Source organism: Kryptolebias marmoratus, linkage group LG3 (assembly GCF_001649575.2).
Source record: "Kryptolebias marmoratus isolate JLee-2015 linkage group LG3, ASM164957v2, whole genome shotgun sequence".
NCBI lineage: Eukaryota > Metazoa > Chordata > Actinopteri > Cyprinodontiformes > Rivulidae > Kryptolebias > Kryptolebias marmoratus.
Window position 1 is genome coordinate 22,547,930 of NC_051432.1, and position 20,140 is coordinate 22,568,069.

Below are 20,140 nucleotides of genomic sequence, written 5' to 3' on the forward strand. Positions count from 1 at the left end.
AGTAAAACTGGTAAAAGAGAAACATTTCTGTTTAAAATTGTAAGAAAATGAGACACTTTTAAACCACAAGCCCCAGATTTACTGTTGCAATTTGTTTATGGCAATTTAACCAAACGTCTTCTGGAAAAAATGGCAACAGGAAAGCACATAATCCAGCTTCAGTTTTTTCATTTCAGACTTTGTAAAACATAAATAAATCTGTTTATCTATTTATCAGTATATGTGTGTGCCTGTTACCAACATATCTCATGCATCACAGGACGAATTTTAATAAAACCTGCAGAAAGTAATCATTGGATGTACAGTTCAAGATGGCTGCCACAGTCAACTAACCTTTTAAAGCAAAAGAAAAATGGCTTTAACTCAGTTAACTTTACAAATACTGACCTAAATGTTGGTGTGGCAGTAGTTGAAACTGACCCCAAACACAAATTTAAAAGGTTGACATTAACTCTTTGGAGTCAACTCTGTTTGTCTGTTAGAAAAAGTCTATCATGAACCAGAGACTGGATTTTAATGAAACCTCCAGTAAATATTCACTGGATGCACATCTACAACAGATTAACCCAATTCAAAATGGCCGCCACAGCAACCTGATCTTGGAAAACAGTAAAAATGGCTATAATTCCACCAGTTTCACAAATATTGTGTAAAAATTTGTTGTGGTTGTAACTGAGAGTGATTTACGACCCATACTCTGAGTGCTACTCATTGTGTGAGACCGTTTAACTGCTGGAGTCAACTCTGTTAGCAAAATATCACACAAACCACTGGACAGATTGTTTTTTTTTTTGCACAATATATGATGATGTGTATAGGAATGTATAAAATAAATCTTCATTTGTTTGGGGAGGGGGGAGTCTTTTATGTAAAACGTGGGTTTTATTTTAAAAAAATATGATAATAAAAATGGTAAGTAGCCAGGGTAACATTTTACCCGAGACTTTTATTTTACTAGGCTGTCAGCATTTCAAAAAGCACAATTTGACGCAGTTTAATTAATGTATTAGATGCAGAATTGATGTTTTTTTTGGAGCTTGACCTACAGAAGGTACTAAAACTCAGGATATCTCAGCCTCAGCTGCAAACCTTTTAAAAATGAGTTTCTGATAAAATCTGAAGAGTCCATCTCAGACCTTCACCTAATCACCAGATAATCGTACTTCCTGATGCATCTTAATTTAAGACAAATTACCACAATGTAAATCTGGGGCCATTTACAAAGAGAGAGAGAGAGGGGGGGGGGGTGTTAGCCTGAGGTCCAAGGCCCTCTACTGACCATAGATATTGTAGAGAAATTGAAAAGTCAAAAAAAAAAATTACTTTCATGTTGGGTCATTTCAAACATTAGTCCATTTCACAAATGATACACAATTACTCACTACAAGTGTGATTCTGAGACACAGCTTGTTACATTTTTCCCCATTTCTGAGTTGTTTCGAACAACAGTGACTCAAGAGAATCGAAAACGCTTCACGTGATGAGAGAAAAACCACTTTTTCACCTTTAAAAATCAAACCGTTTCATGTCGTTCTGGAGGTGACGGATGAAAATGCTGGCAGGAGGAAATTCTCCTTCAAGTCCGAAACAGACACTGGTGTCATGTTTTTCTAAATAAATCCCCAATAAAACAAATCCAAGAATCGTTGAAACGCTCCGCTTTCAAACTGCAACAACCAAGAAGAGCCGAGCCACATGAGGTGCTGTTTGTTGTATTCTTTAAACTGACAGTTATTTTGACTGTCACGTGCACGAGGAACATCTTTGTCTCTCCACAAAACTAGCGCTATTCGCCTGCCGGTGCTTCCTCTTCCTCATTTAATAAAAGTACCAATCCTCTTTTAATCACCACCACCACACACAGAAAAAACAGAAAGTTAACAAAAACAGTAACGGAGCTGCAGTAACGTGTACGGCTGTCACGTGGAGAGTGGTCCTGCGATAAAGAAAGGATGGTGGGCGCGATGAACATGACGAGGACCATCAGCCAGAAGCAGTGTGAGGTAGTCTGCCTCAGACGGTCAGGGGCCGAGTGGTGGCTTCACCTCGAGCAGCAGGTGAGCTCTGAGCTGAAACAGGAAGTGCTTTTCTTTTTTCTTTTTTTTTTCTTTTTTCTTTATCAAAACAGACTTGCCAAGTTAGCAAAAAAAAAAAATCAAATCTTCTGGAAGGGAGAACTGTGGAAGACGCCAACTGAAAGTCGAAATAGTCCCTTTTTGTTCCTTTTAATTTTGAACCCAAACTTTAAAATTCCCAAATCTGGTCTGGAGCAGAGATTTTTACCTGCAGATTCTTAGGCTTCATGTAGATAAATGTCTTTTAAATGATATGTTCAAACCTGAGTTTCCATTATGTTGAGGTGTTTTTCGCCACACCAGTAAAACTGAGATTCCTTTATTCATATTTCCGTATTTGTTAGCGTACATGGTTTCAGTGGAGCCACTAGCATCTATTAACATTTAAAAATGAAGTGCTGCAGATATGTACAGTCTGAATATATCAACAATGATAGCAACAATAGATAGAATTACATAATAAACTGTTTTTTTGTGTCATCTGTCGTTTGTTTTTTTGGCCCCTCGTGCCTTAAAATATCTTGCCTATGATACGGGAGAACAAATCAAGAGAAAGACGGCAAAACATACGGGCGTTTATCGTAACGTGTGTGTGTTTTAATCACCGAGCAAAGGGTGCGTTACCGGTTTAACGTGATGGTCTGTGAGCGTGGACTCGTCGGGCTCGTGTAGTGACTGTAACAGACTGGCTGAGTTCTCCATGTTGTGGCACAAAAGCGAGTCAAAGGTGGACGAGAGTATTACAGAAAAAAGGGAAGATCTCGGGTGAAAACGCATCGAGGCAAATCGAAGCGCATGGGGGTTCCTGACACCCATGAAACACAGCCTCGTCATAAAGGGATCCATAAATAAGAGAATAATAAATAAAACACAACAGAAACGCAACAGAAAAGGCAACACTGCTGGTTATCAGTCTCCTCGCTTTTTTCCACATCTCTTTTTCATTTTTTTCCCCCTTTTTTTGTAGCTGGTGCTCGTGTTTAGACAGGAGACAAAACACTTTTTTTAGTGTCTCCCTCCTGACCAGCCTACCTTCGACTCTCCCTCACTTCCGTTTCTCCTCTCTTGCGCCCTAAAATTTAGAACTCGGCGAACTCCTTGGCACATTTCTCGGTGAAGGAGACGCGGATCTCCTCCTCTTCATAGTCGTCGAAGTTGCTGGTGTCACCGGGTCCTTTGAACTTTGGGACAAACGGAGCTTCCACCTTAAAAATAAATAAATAAAATCAAGAATAATAACTATAAAAAGGCACGTAGTGAAAACAAATCAACTGGAACCAAATAGGGATGGGCAGTGATTTATGTAAAGTCTAAAATCGGCAAATTTGAAGATTTAATGAATCGTTTTTACAGCAGCATCTAATCACGACGCACCAAGTGGTTTCCTTTCTGTACTTTTCCGGCTTTTCCTTTTTTCAACCCCACTTCCAAAAATGAAAATAAAAAAAAACAACTCTAAGCATCACCAGCTTCCGTTTCTGCCATTATGTTTTATTTTGAAGGGATTATAAAGCAGAAACTATAGTCGTGGGTGAGCGCAGCTTTACTGACAGAATACGTGCATTCCTGCCTCCACATCGATCCGGTGATAACGAAGGAAAACAGCAGAATTAGCAGCAGCACATGTCTCTGCACCCACAAAATTTACAGACAAATTCAAAGAGTGCCGTTGCCAAAAAAAATGCCCATCACTAAAAGCAAAAGTCACGCACAGATGGACAAATGCAAACCTTTTTCTGGTAGATTGCAATCCAGTCGGTTGTTGCGAACCACTTGTGTCCTTTGATGTCATTGACTCCGTTTTTGAGATTCCCAAAGCGTTTTGTGAGATCCACCTGAGGGCAACGCCAACATGCACATTATTTTAAACTCCGTCACCTTGAAAGACTCACTTCAGAACGCCCGAGACGTTTGTCTGCACCTGTAACAGGTTCCTCAGGAGGTCCTTCAGATCGGAGCTGAAGTGAGACGGGAAGCGAACCTGCGAGGACAAAGAACAGAAACGATGAAGACAAGCAGCTTCAGGTAGTCTTTGTTTACAGTTATGTGTCCATATAGTTACAGTGCTGGTCAGGAAAATATTCAGCTTTAAGGATTTCTTTAATAATAAACTGGTGGCAAACCTCCCAGATGCTTTTAGTGGAAATCAACAAAGTTATGTCAGAAAACAGATGAGACATTTGGCTTTTCCTCTGGGCAGAATTGCTGGAGTTTGTTTTTTATTTGTTGCACAATTCACATATTTTTGACAGTTCTTTAGGGTGGCTTTTTTTACCCCCATTTTCTTTTCTCCTCAGCAGTTCGTTGTCCACGTCTTCCTCCACAGAGGGAAGACTTTTATCTGCTCAAGGCTTGGTTGATTTAAGATGATTTAAAGTTGTGATTGTAATTAAGAAGTCCGCTGGTTCAAGACTCTGTAGACTGATTAAACCCGAATTTCTCTAAACTCTAGATCAGGGGTTTCAAACTCTGTTCCCCGAGGGCCGCTCTCCTGCATGTTTTAGATGTGCTCTGTCTTTAGAACACCTGGTTTAAATAGATGACTTGTTGCCGTGCTCCTGGAGAACTTGATGATTTGGCGAGCAGGTGATTAAACCGTTTGAATCAGGTGTGTTGGAGCAGAAAAACCTAAAACTCGCAGGACAGTTTGACACCCCCCGCTCTGGATCGATACGTCATCATGTGCGGTCTAAAGAGCAGATTCTGGCATCAGCAACAGTTTCTTCCAACTAATTAAACTTCATTTTTCTAAAACTAAAAACTTGGGTTAAACCATTAAAACAGAACAGTCTGTTTGAACATTTTTAAAGCACATTTTATCACTTTTAAAGGGTTTAATAACTTAAAGAACCAAATTAATTACCATATAACATCTTGGTTATTGTATTTCTCTATGTGGGAACCCTTCACACGGTGAAGTATAAATACTTAAAAATACAAAATATGTCTGTATATTCTGTATGTTTGCAGTAAACGACCTTTTCTCAGAGGCAGATGATTGAAAAGGCTACATTAAAGTTTTGTTTGTTTTTAAAATGTCAGAGGAGATGAACACAGGGCCTTCTTCTTTGGGCCGGGCGCTCGCACAGCAGATAGAAAAAAAGCAGGTGGCTGAAGTGAAGATGCTGAGGAGAATAAACGCCGTCGTGAACAACAACAGGAACCCTCTTCGTGCCCTGGAGGCGTTTCGTCAGAGCGCCTTCAGTCGATGGCTGATTGTGCCGAGGTGCAACACTGAACATTACCTGAGGTGTTTCCTGCCAGCTGCTGTCAACTATAATGAGCAATTAATAAATGTATGCTAAATGTGTACCCCCAATTTGGTTCAGAGTAGTTTTCTGCACTATATGTTTTTAGCATTAGTGTATTTTTTTAGCATTAGTATTAATATTTTTATTCTAATATCATTTGTGTTGCTGTTGTCTGTGTGTGACGGACTGTAACTGCTGCTGCTGTGGCCCTGTAATCTCAATAAAGTATCCGCTCATCCGTAACACAATAGGAACCAATTACTACATATTTTAAACAGTCAAAACTCACCTTTCCTGATACAATCTTCTCGTAGATTTGAATTGGCTGATCGGCAAAAAACGGTGGATACCCCGCCGCCATCTCATAGACAAGAACACCCAGCGCCCACCAGTCTACCGCCTTGTTGTACCCCTATAGGATGGAAGAATTCACAAATATTAGCATTAAATTAAATTTAAAGGAAAGCTAATGTTTTAGCACTATAATCTTCTTTGTGCTCCATGTCCTATAACTGCCATAAAACTTTTACAACACCGTTTTTAGTCTCACTGCTAGCTTGTGTGCTTTAAAAAAGGTATGAAATGCAATTTGGCTCTAAATGTGTGCGACTCATTTAAATGGAATTAAAACATACTATTTTAACGTTCAAAAAGTTGCATTGACTGCCATAAAAAACCTGCCATAAATACATTTTTAAAATGTGTTATAAAAAGATGGAAACGTGCAATCAATGCTGGATCACCTTGCTGAGAATAATCTCTGGGGCCAGATATTCTGGGGTGCCACACAGTGTCCAGGTCCGGCCCTTTACACGTTTGGCAAAGCCAAAATCTGTAACCTGAGACATAATGAGCAAGAAAATACAAACAAAATGAGAGAACAGAGGAGAATAAAAACACCTTGTAGAAGAAAAAGAAAACTTGTCAGCAGCTGTTATTTCACAAACAACCACAAGAGGGCAGTGCAATCATTAGTAGAAGCCAAACAAAAGTGCCAACGCATCTCAGAGCAAATGCCCTTCCACATTTATTGAACATCATACAGTAAAATGTGGAGAAAACTGTGATTTTGGGAGCTGTTTATCGAACCACAGCAGTAAATGATGAATTTACAAAACTTTACAGATGCATAGCTGAGATTAAAAACAACACAGGAATGGTACGATTAATGAATACTACATGTTCGAGTACCAGAGATCATATTACAGTAAGATTATGTCATCTAATGTGTCCCCAGACCACTATCTATCAAATTCTTTCATAATTTTGATGTTGACAAATACGACCGTGTCATCAGAGTCTGAGAAATGAACAAAAATGTGAATTAAAATCTGTTTTTGGGGATTCTTGATGCAATGAGCCTCACCAGCACTACAGTTTGAGTAGCAGCAGCAACTATTCTACCCTAAATATTATCAGTAAAATACAAGAAGAAGATGCTTTATGTGAGGTTATAAACACAGGATGTAAACTGGATGTAAAGTGAAACTGGAACAGAGGACCTTTGTGAAAAATAACCTGATTCCCTAAACGGTTTGTTTACACAGAGCCAGCTGCTAAGTAGTGTTTGAGAACTGTTTTGAAAATTGTCAAACAACACCTCCTGTGTGATCAGATGAGCCATCTGCAGATCCCTGGCTGTCATTGGTTAGCTTCAGCCAGTCAGGTTTATAAAGTGGAGCCTGAGGATGTTCCTAATCTCTTACTCATACAAGAGCAAAACCACTTTTCAGTGAGAAAATTCTGCCTCTCTTTACACCTCTTCCTCTAAACTTCAGGTTGTGGTGCAGGAGGCTGCATGTCGTCTTCTGCTGGTCACGCAGTTATAACCTCTTTGTGCGCTTTCTGTACATTCGAGCAAATCTTCAGTTGTAGATTTAACAAATATAAGATCAGCCTTTGAGCCCAACTTTTAAAAGGACGCACGCGTTCACTCAGGTTTTGTGCAGTTGATGCTTTGGGCTCAGCTGGGAATGAAAAAGTCAAGACGGGTTTTGCTGTGGGCAAAAAGAAAAGCGCATTCCCAACAAGCAGACAATTCTTAGCCAGTTTAAATTCATTTATTTGCCATTTGACATTACCGTTTTACCATTTTCTAGATTCTAGGCAGCCATTTAGACTGTTGTTTAAAGAGTAATGATTTTATGTTTTTTTTATAATAGAGCTTTATTTCACAAGGATTCTCATGTGCCAACAACAACAAACTAAAACAGAGCTCATTGCAAAAACTTAACAATGTTTATCTTCCCACAGATCGGGTGAAAATGTGTGTTGCATCAAATCGCTGAGGTCAAATGAGCCGTACTGGAAGTCAAATATTTATTTTAGACAAGAAATACAGAAAAGAAGCAATACAGGTGTGTATTTTAGTGCCATCCTGTGTTATGACACTAGAATCCCTCTGAAATGGATTGGGAGAGCGTATGAAAGGACAAGAAATGGAATTTAATTAAATAAGATTGTGGCGTGGAGGGTGAGTAATATAAAAATCTGATATCCAACCCTGACAGAATGAGTGCAGTCTGTCCAGTTCGGTTCTCTTTAAAGGAACTATCAGATGAAATGATCTGAATTCGCTCCTGGTGAGGTCTGAAGGGTGAGGAGATCACATCAGGACTTACCTGGATGTAGCCCTGCTGGTCTATGAGCAGGTTTTCAGGTTTTAAGTCTCTGTAGATCAGGTCCAAAGCGTGCAGGTACTCGAAGGTCAGAACGATCTGAGCGGCATAGAACCGAGCGTGCGGCTCGCTGTGGAAACACCGACACGGGAGAACAGACAGTGAGCAGTCAAGGGTTAAGAGCTGGGCTGAAGGAAATACAGAAAATAAATAGACGGCAGTTTGAAAAGTCACTTTTTTATTACTTCCTTAGGCATCTATGAAACGCCTCTCGCTGTTTGCTTCGCTGCCTGAAAACACTGACCTAAATCTGCCGATTCTTCGTAAATGGGAGAACATCTCTCCACCTGGTACGTACTCCATCACCATGTAGAGGTTAGTGTTATCCTGGAGAAGGAACAACGGAGGTCAGTAACCACTCTGTAACACACACATATTCAGGCAACTAAAGGACAAGGATCAAACTGAAAAGACGTGACGATCAGAGCCTCATCCTGACCTAAATGACCGTTTGTTTTTGTTTTTAAAGTCCAGTCCTGAGTGCAGGAAGTGGTGACATCTGGTGCTACAAACAACTTAATACCTTCCACCAACTCCCAAACTGTGGAGACCACAAAAAGCTTCAAAGATCCAAGGTTTGGTTTGTCCCTTCTGAGCTACTATAGAAATGAAACTGAGCAGCAAAAAAAAGGGAGGAAAAGAAAGCAAGGTGCAGTGACTCATTATTAGATTATAAATACAAAACGAATCTTGTAGTTATACACTAATAAAACGCTGAATCGTGAATATGTTCCCATATTTCTGCCTACAACTTGAACTGAGGTGATACAGTACATGTTCACCGTTGCCTCTTCCATCTGTGCGCAGAACGACACACACGGAGAGTTAATAGGTTTATTTAAGGCGCCAAGAATATTCAATCCCTGGGAAACCAGGTGCATCTAAACAGCTTAACCCGAATAAGGACATAATTGGAGTTTGTTCCTCCTCTGGGTTAGTCTGTGTCAGTAAAATGCTGCTGACAACTGTTCACGTGGCAGATGCATCGCTAACTCCGCACCTCCAACAGGAGATCTGAAGATCAACAAGAGATGGTGTTCCCTTTCTGCAGAAAGGCCTATTGTGATTGATAAATGAACCATTTAGAGGTTGATTGCAGAAATCTGTTGATAATGATGAAGAGCGTGCTCTAATGAGTGATTAAACAACCTCCCACAGCCGGGTGAAGTCCACGGGGTAAGAGTCATTTTATTTTCAGCCCTGGAAAATGTTTGCGAAGGCCGCTTGAGTCACAATAAAAATGTTTTATTGCAGAACACATTTGATCCCCTTGACAACTTTGTATTGATTTCCGGCGAGTCGACTTTCTGAGGAGATGAAACAAGACGCACCAACAAGCCTTACAGAACCACTGGATCCTCTCAGATTCAAGTTTTCCCCTTTAATTTATTATTTATCCAATTATTTGTGGTCGGGTTGCAGATGCAACAGGTTGAGGAGGGAAATCCGTCGACACTCTCCAGCTCCTCCTGGGAGATACCAAGGCATCCTCAGGCCAGAGAGGACAGACAATTCCTCCAGTGAGTTTTGGTTTGGCCTCAGGGGCTCCTCCAAAGGGAGGCACCCAGGAGGTATCCTAATCAGCCACCTCAGCTGACTCCTTTCGATGAGAAGGAGCAGCGGCTCGGCTGACGGAACTCCTAACCTCATCTCTAAGGCTGAGCTCAGCTGCCCCATCGAGGAAGCTCATTTCAGCCGCTTGTATCCAAAATCTTCTTTTCAGTCGTGATTCACACCCAGTGACCGTAGGTGAGAGCTGGAATGTAGCCGGACCAGTAAATCGAAAGCTTCGCCTTTTGTCTCAGCTCCTTCACCGTGGCAGCCTGAAACAATGCCCTCATTACTGCAGACGAAGCGCCAGTCTGACGATCCGCCTCCCGCTCCATCCTACCACCACTTGTGAACAAGACTTCCAGGTGGTGGAACTCCTTGGAAAGAGCGTTCCACCTTTCCTGCTTTAATTTATCCGTCGTTCGTAACTGATAACTGTTTGCTATCCTAATAAAGAAGTGACAGATCTACAGATAATGACCTCCTTCCCTGCAGCTCTCTCCTCAGATCTTCATGGGATTTTAGCCTGTTTTAGCTGTTACCGTCTGACTGTCATCACCATCACATAAAGCAGCAGCAACCATCAAGGCAGCCGGCAAAAAAGCCCAAAACAGCAACACCAGAGAGTTGCCAGAAACCACAACATAACGAGATTTCATCAGGCGAGTAGGTGATGTTGCTCTATGTCTGTTGGGCGTGTAAATAAAGAATGTTTAATCATAAATTCCCTATTTCAACTTTAAAAATGCAGTAGCATCACTCGGGGAAACCTGGATTCTCCCCTCTCCATCCTCCAAAACAAGAGTTTACATATTAAGAGATCTGTAAAAATCCCAGCAATGTGGACATTTTATTTATTTACAGTGATATTTTGAATAAAATCTCATTGCTTCTTCTTTTGTTTTTGGTATGGTTGAGCTTGAAGTCGCCTCCCTTTTTCTTTCATGCAGAAATCCCATCACTCACATTCCTACCATCTCTTGAAGAACCCAATTAAGCACTCCAACTTCAAAACAAACCAATGAATCGATAAGCTTGCAGACAGAGGCCGAGTCTGTATTATAACCGGCTTATTAATGATTTCATTAAACTGTAAGTGCATTTCAGACATCATGTAGCGGCACGATGAGTTAAGAGGAGCCTATAAAAAGAAACTGCTTTAAGAGAATATCATAAAATATAATGGTCTGTCTGCTACAACAGTAATTGTAATTGTGACTCCTTTAAAAGAGATAATATCTTATTATCTTAGAAAAAGTGTGACATGTTGCTTACAGTGTTCAGCTCAGGTGAATCATTGCAGGTTGTGTTGCTGTATAACATCAGTTCACGATGCAAATAACCCCTTCAATTTCAAACAGTGGGTGTAAGATTTAAGCAATTTAGACTTTTCAAACCACAACTTTACGTTTGATATGCGACACCAAACAAATCTCCATCTGATGAAGGCTCGGCATTAAAAACTAGTCTGATGCTACAGACAGAGTCAGGGCAGAGCAGCAAGGCTTTCAGACAAACTAGGAGAAAAACAAAAAAAAGAGAGAACATTTTAAATGAGCACTGCTTTATCTGTTTGCAGTCTGGTGCCAGAGTTCAATAATATGGATGAAAATAATCTTACTCAAAGCTGAGATCAAGGCTTGGCAGTGCTGAAAATCAGGCAAATACTGGGACTTCTCGTTTTACTAAATTCTGCACACTTGGGATAAGCAAAAACTTTCGCAGTGGACCGCCTCAATGTCGTACCTCATCGGCAGCGACTGTTAGAGGTTAGCTGGCGACTCAAAAATGCAAAAATCTCAAATTTTCCGTTACAGACGCAATGAATTATGAACATTCGCAACCAGCGAGTCGTGCGCCGTGTTTTGTGAGGACAAATTTTCGAAATGACAACCTATTCTCACGGCTAGCAAAATTTGCCGGCCGTGCACGTAGCGTTGTTGCCCACCTCCACCCACACTTTGCATCCATCATGGCAGCCGTCCCCACATTTATGATCCGATCTCCTGGGGTTCACTTTTGAAATGAAGATAGGCCGATTTGAAGTATTTTCTTTTTAAATTTTATGAATTATTACTGATCATTGGTGTGGTTTTCAGACCTGGATATTCAAGGCTGTTTTTGAGCTCTACTGCTCGAGAATTTATAAAAACTAAATTGAGGCGGGTTCGAGACTGGTTTGAGACTGGTTTGAGACTGGTTTGAGACGGCCAAGACGACTCTAGAGCTATTTATAGGGAAAAGTTTGTCACACAAACAGATCTGAACATGTTCAAAATTCAAGCAATAAGGCTTCTATGACTCAGACAAGGTAAGTGAGAACCCCAACAAACCTTTAGAGACATTTTGGAGACTCCTGACTGGAAAACTAATCGCCAGCAGTCGCAGCAAAGTGAGATGCTACCTTTAACAAAACTGAAACACTAACACCAACTTATAGCTATTTTATGTTTTCAGAGTCTGCCTGCATCCGTACAGTTTGAGTGAACTGCACCAAAGTTTTCATGCATGAGGCTTAATCGCTCTACAGTTCAAATACTCCAGCAATAAAACGATGCAGAGAAGAGAACATTGTTGAGGACCAATATTGTTGTTGGGATATATGTCCAAATGTGTGTATAGTCAGCAGGCTTAAACAGTTTTGGGCTATAATCAGCTGCAGAGAGGGCCAAGAGAACCCCGCTGAACTGAAGATAACATTTCCATCAAACAGGCCTGGTGGGCGGGTGGATGCAGAAACGATTAATTAGCCCTCAGAAGGTGAAATGATGGATGAAAAACAAGAAACCTAAGCAGTCACACACGTGTCAACACGCATCCTGGAAAAGTTCTCCGTACCTTGAAGGAATACTCTAACCGCACAAGGAAAGGGAAGCTGACGGCCTGAAGAATCCTCTTCTCATTTAGAGTGTGCTCTATCTGCTTGAGCTTCACCACCTGGAGGGCAGACGGAGGCAGGAAGGCAGAAAAAGTTCATCACAGGAAACAAGGAGGATACGGCAAAAAGAATTAATATCATTGCACCGACACACACAAGTTACAGCCCTCACGTTACACAGTTATGTCACATTTTCAGCATTTTATCTTTAGAAATGACTGCAACAAAAAGTTTGGGCTTAAGAAAAAAAAGCTGTGAAGTAAAACAAAAACAAAGGACATGATATTCATCAAAAACCTTCAGCCATTATTTTATAACAACAGGTTTCAAAGATCCCATGGGGTCTGTGTGTTGGGCATGGCTCTCAGCTACTACCACACCAAAGTTTACCACAATATCTGTAAAACTGACTGAATAATAAGCATTTCTGTGTTCGCTAAGGTCAATTAGCCGAGGAGGCCGTCAAGCTGACTGGGCTGTAGATGTTCATCCAGAGGTTTATGACATATTTAACTAACAGACAGACAAACACATGTGAACACACACACACAGTTAGGATTTCCTGCCTTTCATGACGACGAGCAATAAATATGAACATTTCAACCAGCAGAAACGTGTGTTATAATTAGAGACAGACTTATTAACAAGATCTGCACTCGGCCACATCTGGACTCAATCATCTACCAGAGAGGAAAATAAAGACGCAGCAGCAGCTGCTACAACCAGATTATTGTAGCTCATAATTAAATGTTTTTAGCCGAGTAAAGCTCTTCTATATATTATTTCTAATTGTATAATTTCTTATAAGGGTTGTTTAATGTACGTGTGTTTAAGTTAAACAATAAATGAAAAATACATATTGACCAAATAAATAATTAAATAAATAAAAACTAGTGTTGTATATCAGCCTGATTTCTAAAGATCAACATCAGTCAACCTGTAATTATAATTAGACAGAATGTTTTTGGCGAATAAATCTAAATCAGTTCATGTTAGTTACAGACATTCTTTCTTCTGTTCTCTTTTCAGGGGTCTCCACAGTGAGTCCTCCTCCTCCATCTAACTCTGTCCTCACTCCAGCTACCATGTCTTCTCTAACGGCGTCCATATGTCTCCTCTTTGTCTTTCTCCTGGCAGCTGCATCTCCAATATCCCCACTGTCCCTCCTCTGGACATGTCCAAACCGTCTCAGTCTGGCCTCTCTAACTTTATCTCCCAGTCCTTCAACCTGTGCTGTCCCTCTGATGTCCTCATTCCTGACCCTGTCCGTCCTCGTCCCTCCCAAGGAGAACCTCAGCGTCTTCGGCTCTGCCACTTCCTGCTCTGCCTCCCGTCTTTTTGTCATCAAAACTGTAAAATGGATCCCTTTTTGTTAATTAAAAAAACCCCGACGTACTATTTTAATGTTGACGGAATTAAATTCGTAGCTTGGCCTTCACCTGACAGAACCTACAAACTCACAACAGATATTCAGCAGATGATTCATCCATTTATCCACGTGCGTTTCTGCTCATCCTTCTCAGGTGTGTGTGGGCTTCACCGGCATGCATCAGATGAGGTCGTTCACAAGTTCACCGGGGGATATCAACAGTTTAGTTATTTATTTTGGATGTTTTTTGGCTTGTGTTGCAAATCTGTAAGAGTTGGCTGCTTCACTGGGACAATGTTGAAGCTGCTTCTGGTTATCTCTTAAACCCTATGAATATTATTGATATTATAGGAGGAAACACAGGCACAGTTTTACTCTGAACTGCTATACTTACAGCGATCTGCATAAAGACAACAACTCCCGATGACGCCTATTTTAGCACCAGCGGGTTCAGATCAAGCTTGCACCTGGATTTAATTCTTAGGGAAAGAGCTCCGGGCCCTTTCAGAGCCTCCATACAAGACCGGAATGGGTTACACCAATGACATTTTCATGTTTACAACCATCGAGCAGAAAACATTAACCATGAGTTTCCCTGGCCCAGACTGACCTTCTGCTTATTGAGGATCTTCATGGCGTAATGCTGTCCTGTTTCTCTGTGCTTCACCAGCATAACTCGTCCGAACGAGCCCGTGCCGAGGGTTTTCAACCTCTCAAACTGCTCCAGGCTAGCAGTGTTCTGAAAACAAAACCAAAACGGTGAGCAGATTCCTGTGAAGGCAGGATCACTGTGGGGTTGCGAGAGGCAAATATTTAATTTCAAGTCGTCTTTGACTCTCTTTAACTCTCTTGTTGGGCGTGCATCACGCCCTGCATTTAATGCAAAGTATCAGTGCGTCATTTATCTACATGGCAACACGTAAGTGAGCACAGCAGATTATTATAAATTCCATTTATATTTGGTACTACTATTGTTTGTACAAAACTTTTAAAGATCCTACACAGCAGTATTGTCGAAGTGGAAGAAATGCAGTCGTGTTAGTTTTCATAACTTTTTCCTAATTTTCTTGAAAACCGTTGAATGTTTCACATGAATATTAAGGGCCATTGCATTGATTTAATTGAATTTTTGTATCTTTTTAGCCTCGTAATAATAACTTGCTCAGTCTTTGCCACCAGCTCCAACATGCAAGTGAGGTTCACCAAACGCTAACAAATATCGAAAACAAAAATTGCAAAACTCCAGCCGAGCACCTCAAAAAGGCGTGCATAAACAAAACGTACAAATATCTAAATCTGTGAGGAAACTTGACCTTCGTATGACGCAAAGAGAAGGCTGTAATTAAATAATATCAGATTTAAAGATTTTATCACTGTCTGTAAAGAGTATTATCATGTATTTGGCCTAAATGCTGTTCAATGCTGCTCAGAATAAAATGAAATAATCTATATTAAAGAGTCCTTCGGTGGAATCACGCAGTGTTGGAGGGGTTTGTCTTCCAGCCTGGAAGCGTTTCTCCACGGGCTTCCTGTTTAACACACAACTGATTTTAAAATTCCTCTTTGTTGCTTAAGCTTTGATTCCGACGTCTGAATATTTATCTGAACGGATCTGCTTTTATTTAAACTCTAATTACCTTCGATCGCACAAACAGGTCTTTTTGGATGCTCCTCACTCTGGACGGGTTAGTAAGAGACATCCTGTCTCCGCTGTCAAAACGGCGGAAACGCCTTCCATTGTCAACCAAGTGTGACGCCTCTATTGAGGTTTTTAAAACGCAGATTAAGACCTTCTTGTTTTCTTTTGTTTTCAGTTGCAATTAATAGTTTGGGTATTTGAAGTCATTGTAACATTCAAGTCTTTTGGTATTTTTTAATTGACTTTTACTGAACATTTAATGGTCGACGTGTCGTGTTTCAAATTGATTTCATTGTTTTTTTTTTCCGCTGCTGTTTTGGGATTTTTACAAAACGGCGCTTTAGCCAAGCCTGGTTATTTTAAATGTGTCTTAAGAATAAAGTTGATGTGATTGGTGGTTCAATGCCTAGCCACCTTCTTGTGTTGTTGTCTCCTGAATGTAGAGGGTAAAAATGCTGCACATAGAAGAATAATTTTATATGAAAGAGATAAATAATGTAAAGCTCTTTGCAGAACCTTCTCCTTAAAGAGGCACTATGCCAGTGTGGATCATTTACTGTATACTATTAAAAAAAATCTAAACATTTTGATTTATTGCACTCTCATTTTTTTTTTAACAACTTTACTTGTTAAACCAAGTAAATGACAAACATTTCTACAAAGAGTTTTGAAAATTTTCCCATAATGGCATTAATGCAGGTAGCTTATATACATTTTTTTCTTTATTAAACCAAGTAAAACTTCAAGATCCCCTTTTAATAAAATAATCTTATTCTGATTTTACATTGGGTATAGTTTTCAAACAGATGAAGGAAGCAGACCTCATAAAGAAGTGTAAAAAAAATGGCTTCTTTCATAAAATATACTCCTATCTCTCTGCATTTATAGTTAAAATCACATACAAGCTATCACTGACCTGTGCAGGATTCTCCCACTTCTTGAGGAAGTCCTCTTTGGCTTTAGCAAGGAATTCCTTGACTGTTGGAGTAAAGAAAACGCCAGAGGTTTCAGGAAAAAGGGCTTTAGTTGTAAGGTACAACACAGAAGATACCACCTTGTATGGAAGATGAGCTGAGCTGCATCCTGTTTTACTTACAGAATGAATGTGGACCTTTGTTCAACACAATAAGACACATAAATGGCACGGAAAGTAGTGAATCCAAGCCTTAATAATAATTTCCATTAACTCAGTTATGGAGCCTAAAATGAACTTTGTTGGGTCAAATGAATCCTAATTACTCAACAAATCCAGATGCCCCAAAAGAGACAATTTGATTCTGTAAATGTTGTAAGATGAACGTTGCTCATGTTTTAAATATACGTGGACATTCAGGTAGTTTTTCTTTCTTTTACACCAAACCAAGTACAGACGGCAGTGAACCGCTTCTTCTGAGGGGCAGAAACCGCATGCTGATGAACGCAACGCAACGCCCCGGGCGTTAAAAACATTTATTAACAGTGCTGACCTAAAATCTGATAGACAAGAGCTCAATGATGTCTTACTTCTGGACGTTATGGGGGTTTAAAATCCCAACGTGTAGTGCTGAGAAGAGCTAAACACGCTCTTTATGACCAACATTTTCCTGTTATTGGTTTCTTTCGTACATTTTTCAGACTTTTCCTACATCAAAACTTTCATCTCGTTCTGAACATAAGGACTATGACCTTTGTTATACTTTGTTTTAATTATTTAACTTTGTTTGCAAGTGTTTTCTCATAAAACAAGACATCCAAAACTCTTCAAATCCACTTCAGCATACTTGCTTCATGTTAAGCTTTTAGCTACAGTTTGTCTAATTTTAGCTTCTGTTCTGCTTGACTTGTCTTTAACAATTAAGTGTTAGCTTTAGCACATTTTTAGCAAAAACCATTCAGCGCTCAGCATTCACACAAAACGCTGATTTCTCTGGTTAGATCTGTTCGTACGGACAAATCAGAAATCAGAAATAAAAGCCACAGAGTTTTTGCTGCATGCTCTGCCAGCATGTGTGCACGCTGCACAACATCCAGGTCGACTTAAACCCAGAAAGCACGCGCACAACAATTTATAACTCCAAGCCAAAACCAGAAGTCCAAATAAATCTCCACATGGACACTTTGTGGCGTTTAACACCAAGACACTCCCATCCTTCTGTTCAGCAGCCAAAACCCAAAAATCAGAACCTCCTCATTAATTGGCTCAAGCAAACAAAATAGCAAAGTGTCAACATTATCTCTCCCTCCAAAGAGCAACAGGCACAGAGTGTTCAGGAAATATCTGACACATAGCTTTGCTGTAGCCTTGCCAAGATCTGAGTACAAGAGGAAGTGGAGATGCCAAGATTGCTGCAGCTTTACAGTTGCTCTTGGCTGATTTCTTTACAGCTCATATGATGATTTGACTCCAACCTGCTTCATTCCAGCTTTGCATCCTCTCAAAATAAAATAAAATGAATAAATAAAAATGTCCAGGGCTTATTTTGGGGGGATCTCACCAATGCCACTGGTGTGACTTGCAGACACCACTGCGTAACATGGGGCAACACGGGCTTCTTGGATCGTGATGAATTAAGGCATCGAAAAGGAAAGGCCGCTAACACGGCAGCTTTCTGTGCAACTAACGTCGCCTGCTGTGTCACGTTGTCCCTGGTCATTTCGTGAGGACACAACACCGGTGTGCACAGACCCGATTCGGGGTACCCACCGCTTTCCATCTCGCTGCCCTTTCTTGCCGTGGGCGCGTTGCCCATGATGACAGCCTGTCAACGGGCGATCCGCGGCTTCTGGCCGCCCTGCAGCCTCCTCGAGCCGGTCTGGTCTCGATTAGATCTGCCCTCCTCAACCCCCCTCCTCCTCCTCTGTGGACGGTGTTTCCCGGAATCCAGCGGAGTGCGGAGCGTCAACTCCGGGGTCTCGCTCCTCCCGGTGGCCCGAAAGCTGCCGCCGATGCGGGTTCGCTCCCTCCACCGTCCACCGCTCCAACGCACGGCTTTAAACCCAGCTGACGGAGCTTCAGCGGGCCGCCAGGCCGAGCCCGGTGCAGCTGGCCTGAACGCGGAGGAAACGGTCTCCGCCTGACCCTCCTTCCTCGCTTGCAGCCCCCGCCGAACGCGCGAGCCCCCTCCCCGGCTCCCCACCTCTCTCCGCAGCCCGAAAAAACAACGCTACCAGGGGCGCGGATGCGGCGTTCTCAATCAAGAGCGTCTCGCTTTCCGTCAACGAGCCCAGCTCCTTTATTATAAAAACGAAAAAAAAAAAAAAAAAATTATCAACCTCGGCGGGGTCCGACAACGACGGGTTTTCACCCAAATCAACATCGGCCCCCCGTAGCCTCGGAGACGAGCGAAATGACGGAACTACAGCGGAGTAAACGTCCCGCCCACTTGCAAAGAATCAGGTTTGATTGACAGCTTGGCTTCGGCTGCTGATTGGCCACTTCATTAAGGCAGCGAGCCACAACCTGCTCTGATTGGTGAGCTGCGCCATCCGTCACAACAACACCGTCCTACCGCCTCACACAAAAGCGAATGACAGGGAACGTCACCGATTATTTTCCTCCCGACAACGACACCGCCCACTTTCTTCGGATCGCGTCTCTCATTGGCTGGATGCGGACGGACCGTGGGAATCTCAGTGGATGCGGGCAAGTTTATTGGCTGTCACTAGTGATTGACAGCAGTGCTCGCCTCCAACCCCCCCCCCTCTCCTTTCCCGCTGCCGGGCGACTGATACACGTTTGGCTGAGTGACGTCAACCGTGCTGCTATTTTTAGAAATGTTGGTCAGAATTTAACGCACGCGCGCGTGCGCAGTGTGGCAGAAAAGACACCTAAACATTTCGCAGAGATTTTTTCGGGGTTTGGAAAAATAATCTGAGCAAACAAAAGACTTTAAAGTAAAACATTACTTTTTAAAGCAGAGCCCCCTCCCTCCTCCTCCAGCTGTCATTCAGCCCAGCACCTGGATCACCAGGAGCCCCTTTATTATCAGCATCATCAAAGGGCCGATGTCACATAGATTTGCATTTAAATATCCTGCATTTATTTCATAATAGAAGCTTGTGTAGGTTTTTAAAAAGAAAGCCTCATGAACAATCACCATTTCTATTAATAGGTCTCTTAGCAACATCATTTTTTAGGACTCTGCAACCACATTCCTTACAATAAGAAAAAGAACCTTAGCAGCCATTTATTTCACATGTGGTGTCGCATACTGCAAAATGAGAGCAAAAACACTGTTCAGTTTAATGATCTAACAAAAGCAGCAGCTATCCACATTAGTACTTTCACTGAGTGACTTCCAGCTAATCTCCTCATCTGAGCACTAATAAAGTCGCCGCTGCATGTTTTTACATCAGTAACGCAAAAAAGGATTTAACCCCCCCCCCCTCCATCCCGGCGCTTGTCACCAGTTTAAACGGTGCAGACGTGAGAAGCAGACAGGGGTAGCAGATGGATGGAGGGGGGGGGGGGTTACTCGCTGCGACTGGTATAAAATGGTTGAGAGAGCAGACAGAGCCGCCCCGCTCTCATCCTTTTTCATGCTGCAGTTGCCTAGCAACGTGAGGCTGGAGTGGAAATGGTGGAGTGATGCTGCTGTATTTTATGAATGAAATTGAGGGAAAAAAAAAAAAAAAAGAGAGAAGAGAGAGCCAGAGACAGGAGGGTAAGGAGTGGGTTGATGTGTGCACAGACACGTGTGCCGATTCTTTACCGCTGTTG

At 41.6% G+C, this 20,140-nt stretch overlaps 1 protein-coding gene across 1 annotated transcript; it reads right to left on the bottom strand.

Moving 5' to 3' along the window:
• Positions 1-733: 733 nt before the first annotated feature.
• prkacab (protein kinase, cAMP-dependent, catalytic, alpha, genome duplicate b) lies at positions 734-18,773 on the bottom strand. The gene is made up of 11 exons (XM_017425680.3): positions 18,125-18,773; positions 16,358-16,419; positions 14,413-14,541; positions 12,394-12,492; positions 8,249-8,331; positions 7,948-8,074; positions 6,070-6,165; positions 5,616-5,738; positions 3,997-4,056; positions 3,806-3,910; positions 734-3,280 (listed from the first exon to the last, which is right to left on the bottom strand). Exons 1-11 carry the CDS (start codon positions 18,168-18,170, stop codon positions 3,155-3,157), a joined length of 1,056 nt encoding a protein of 351 aa, XP_017281169.1. The 5' UTR covers positions 18,171-18,773; the 3' UTR covers positions 734-3,154.
• Between the last annotated feature and the right edge of the window lie 1,367 nt (positions 18,774-20,140).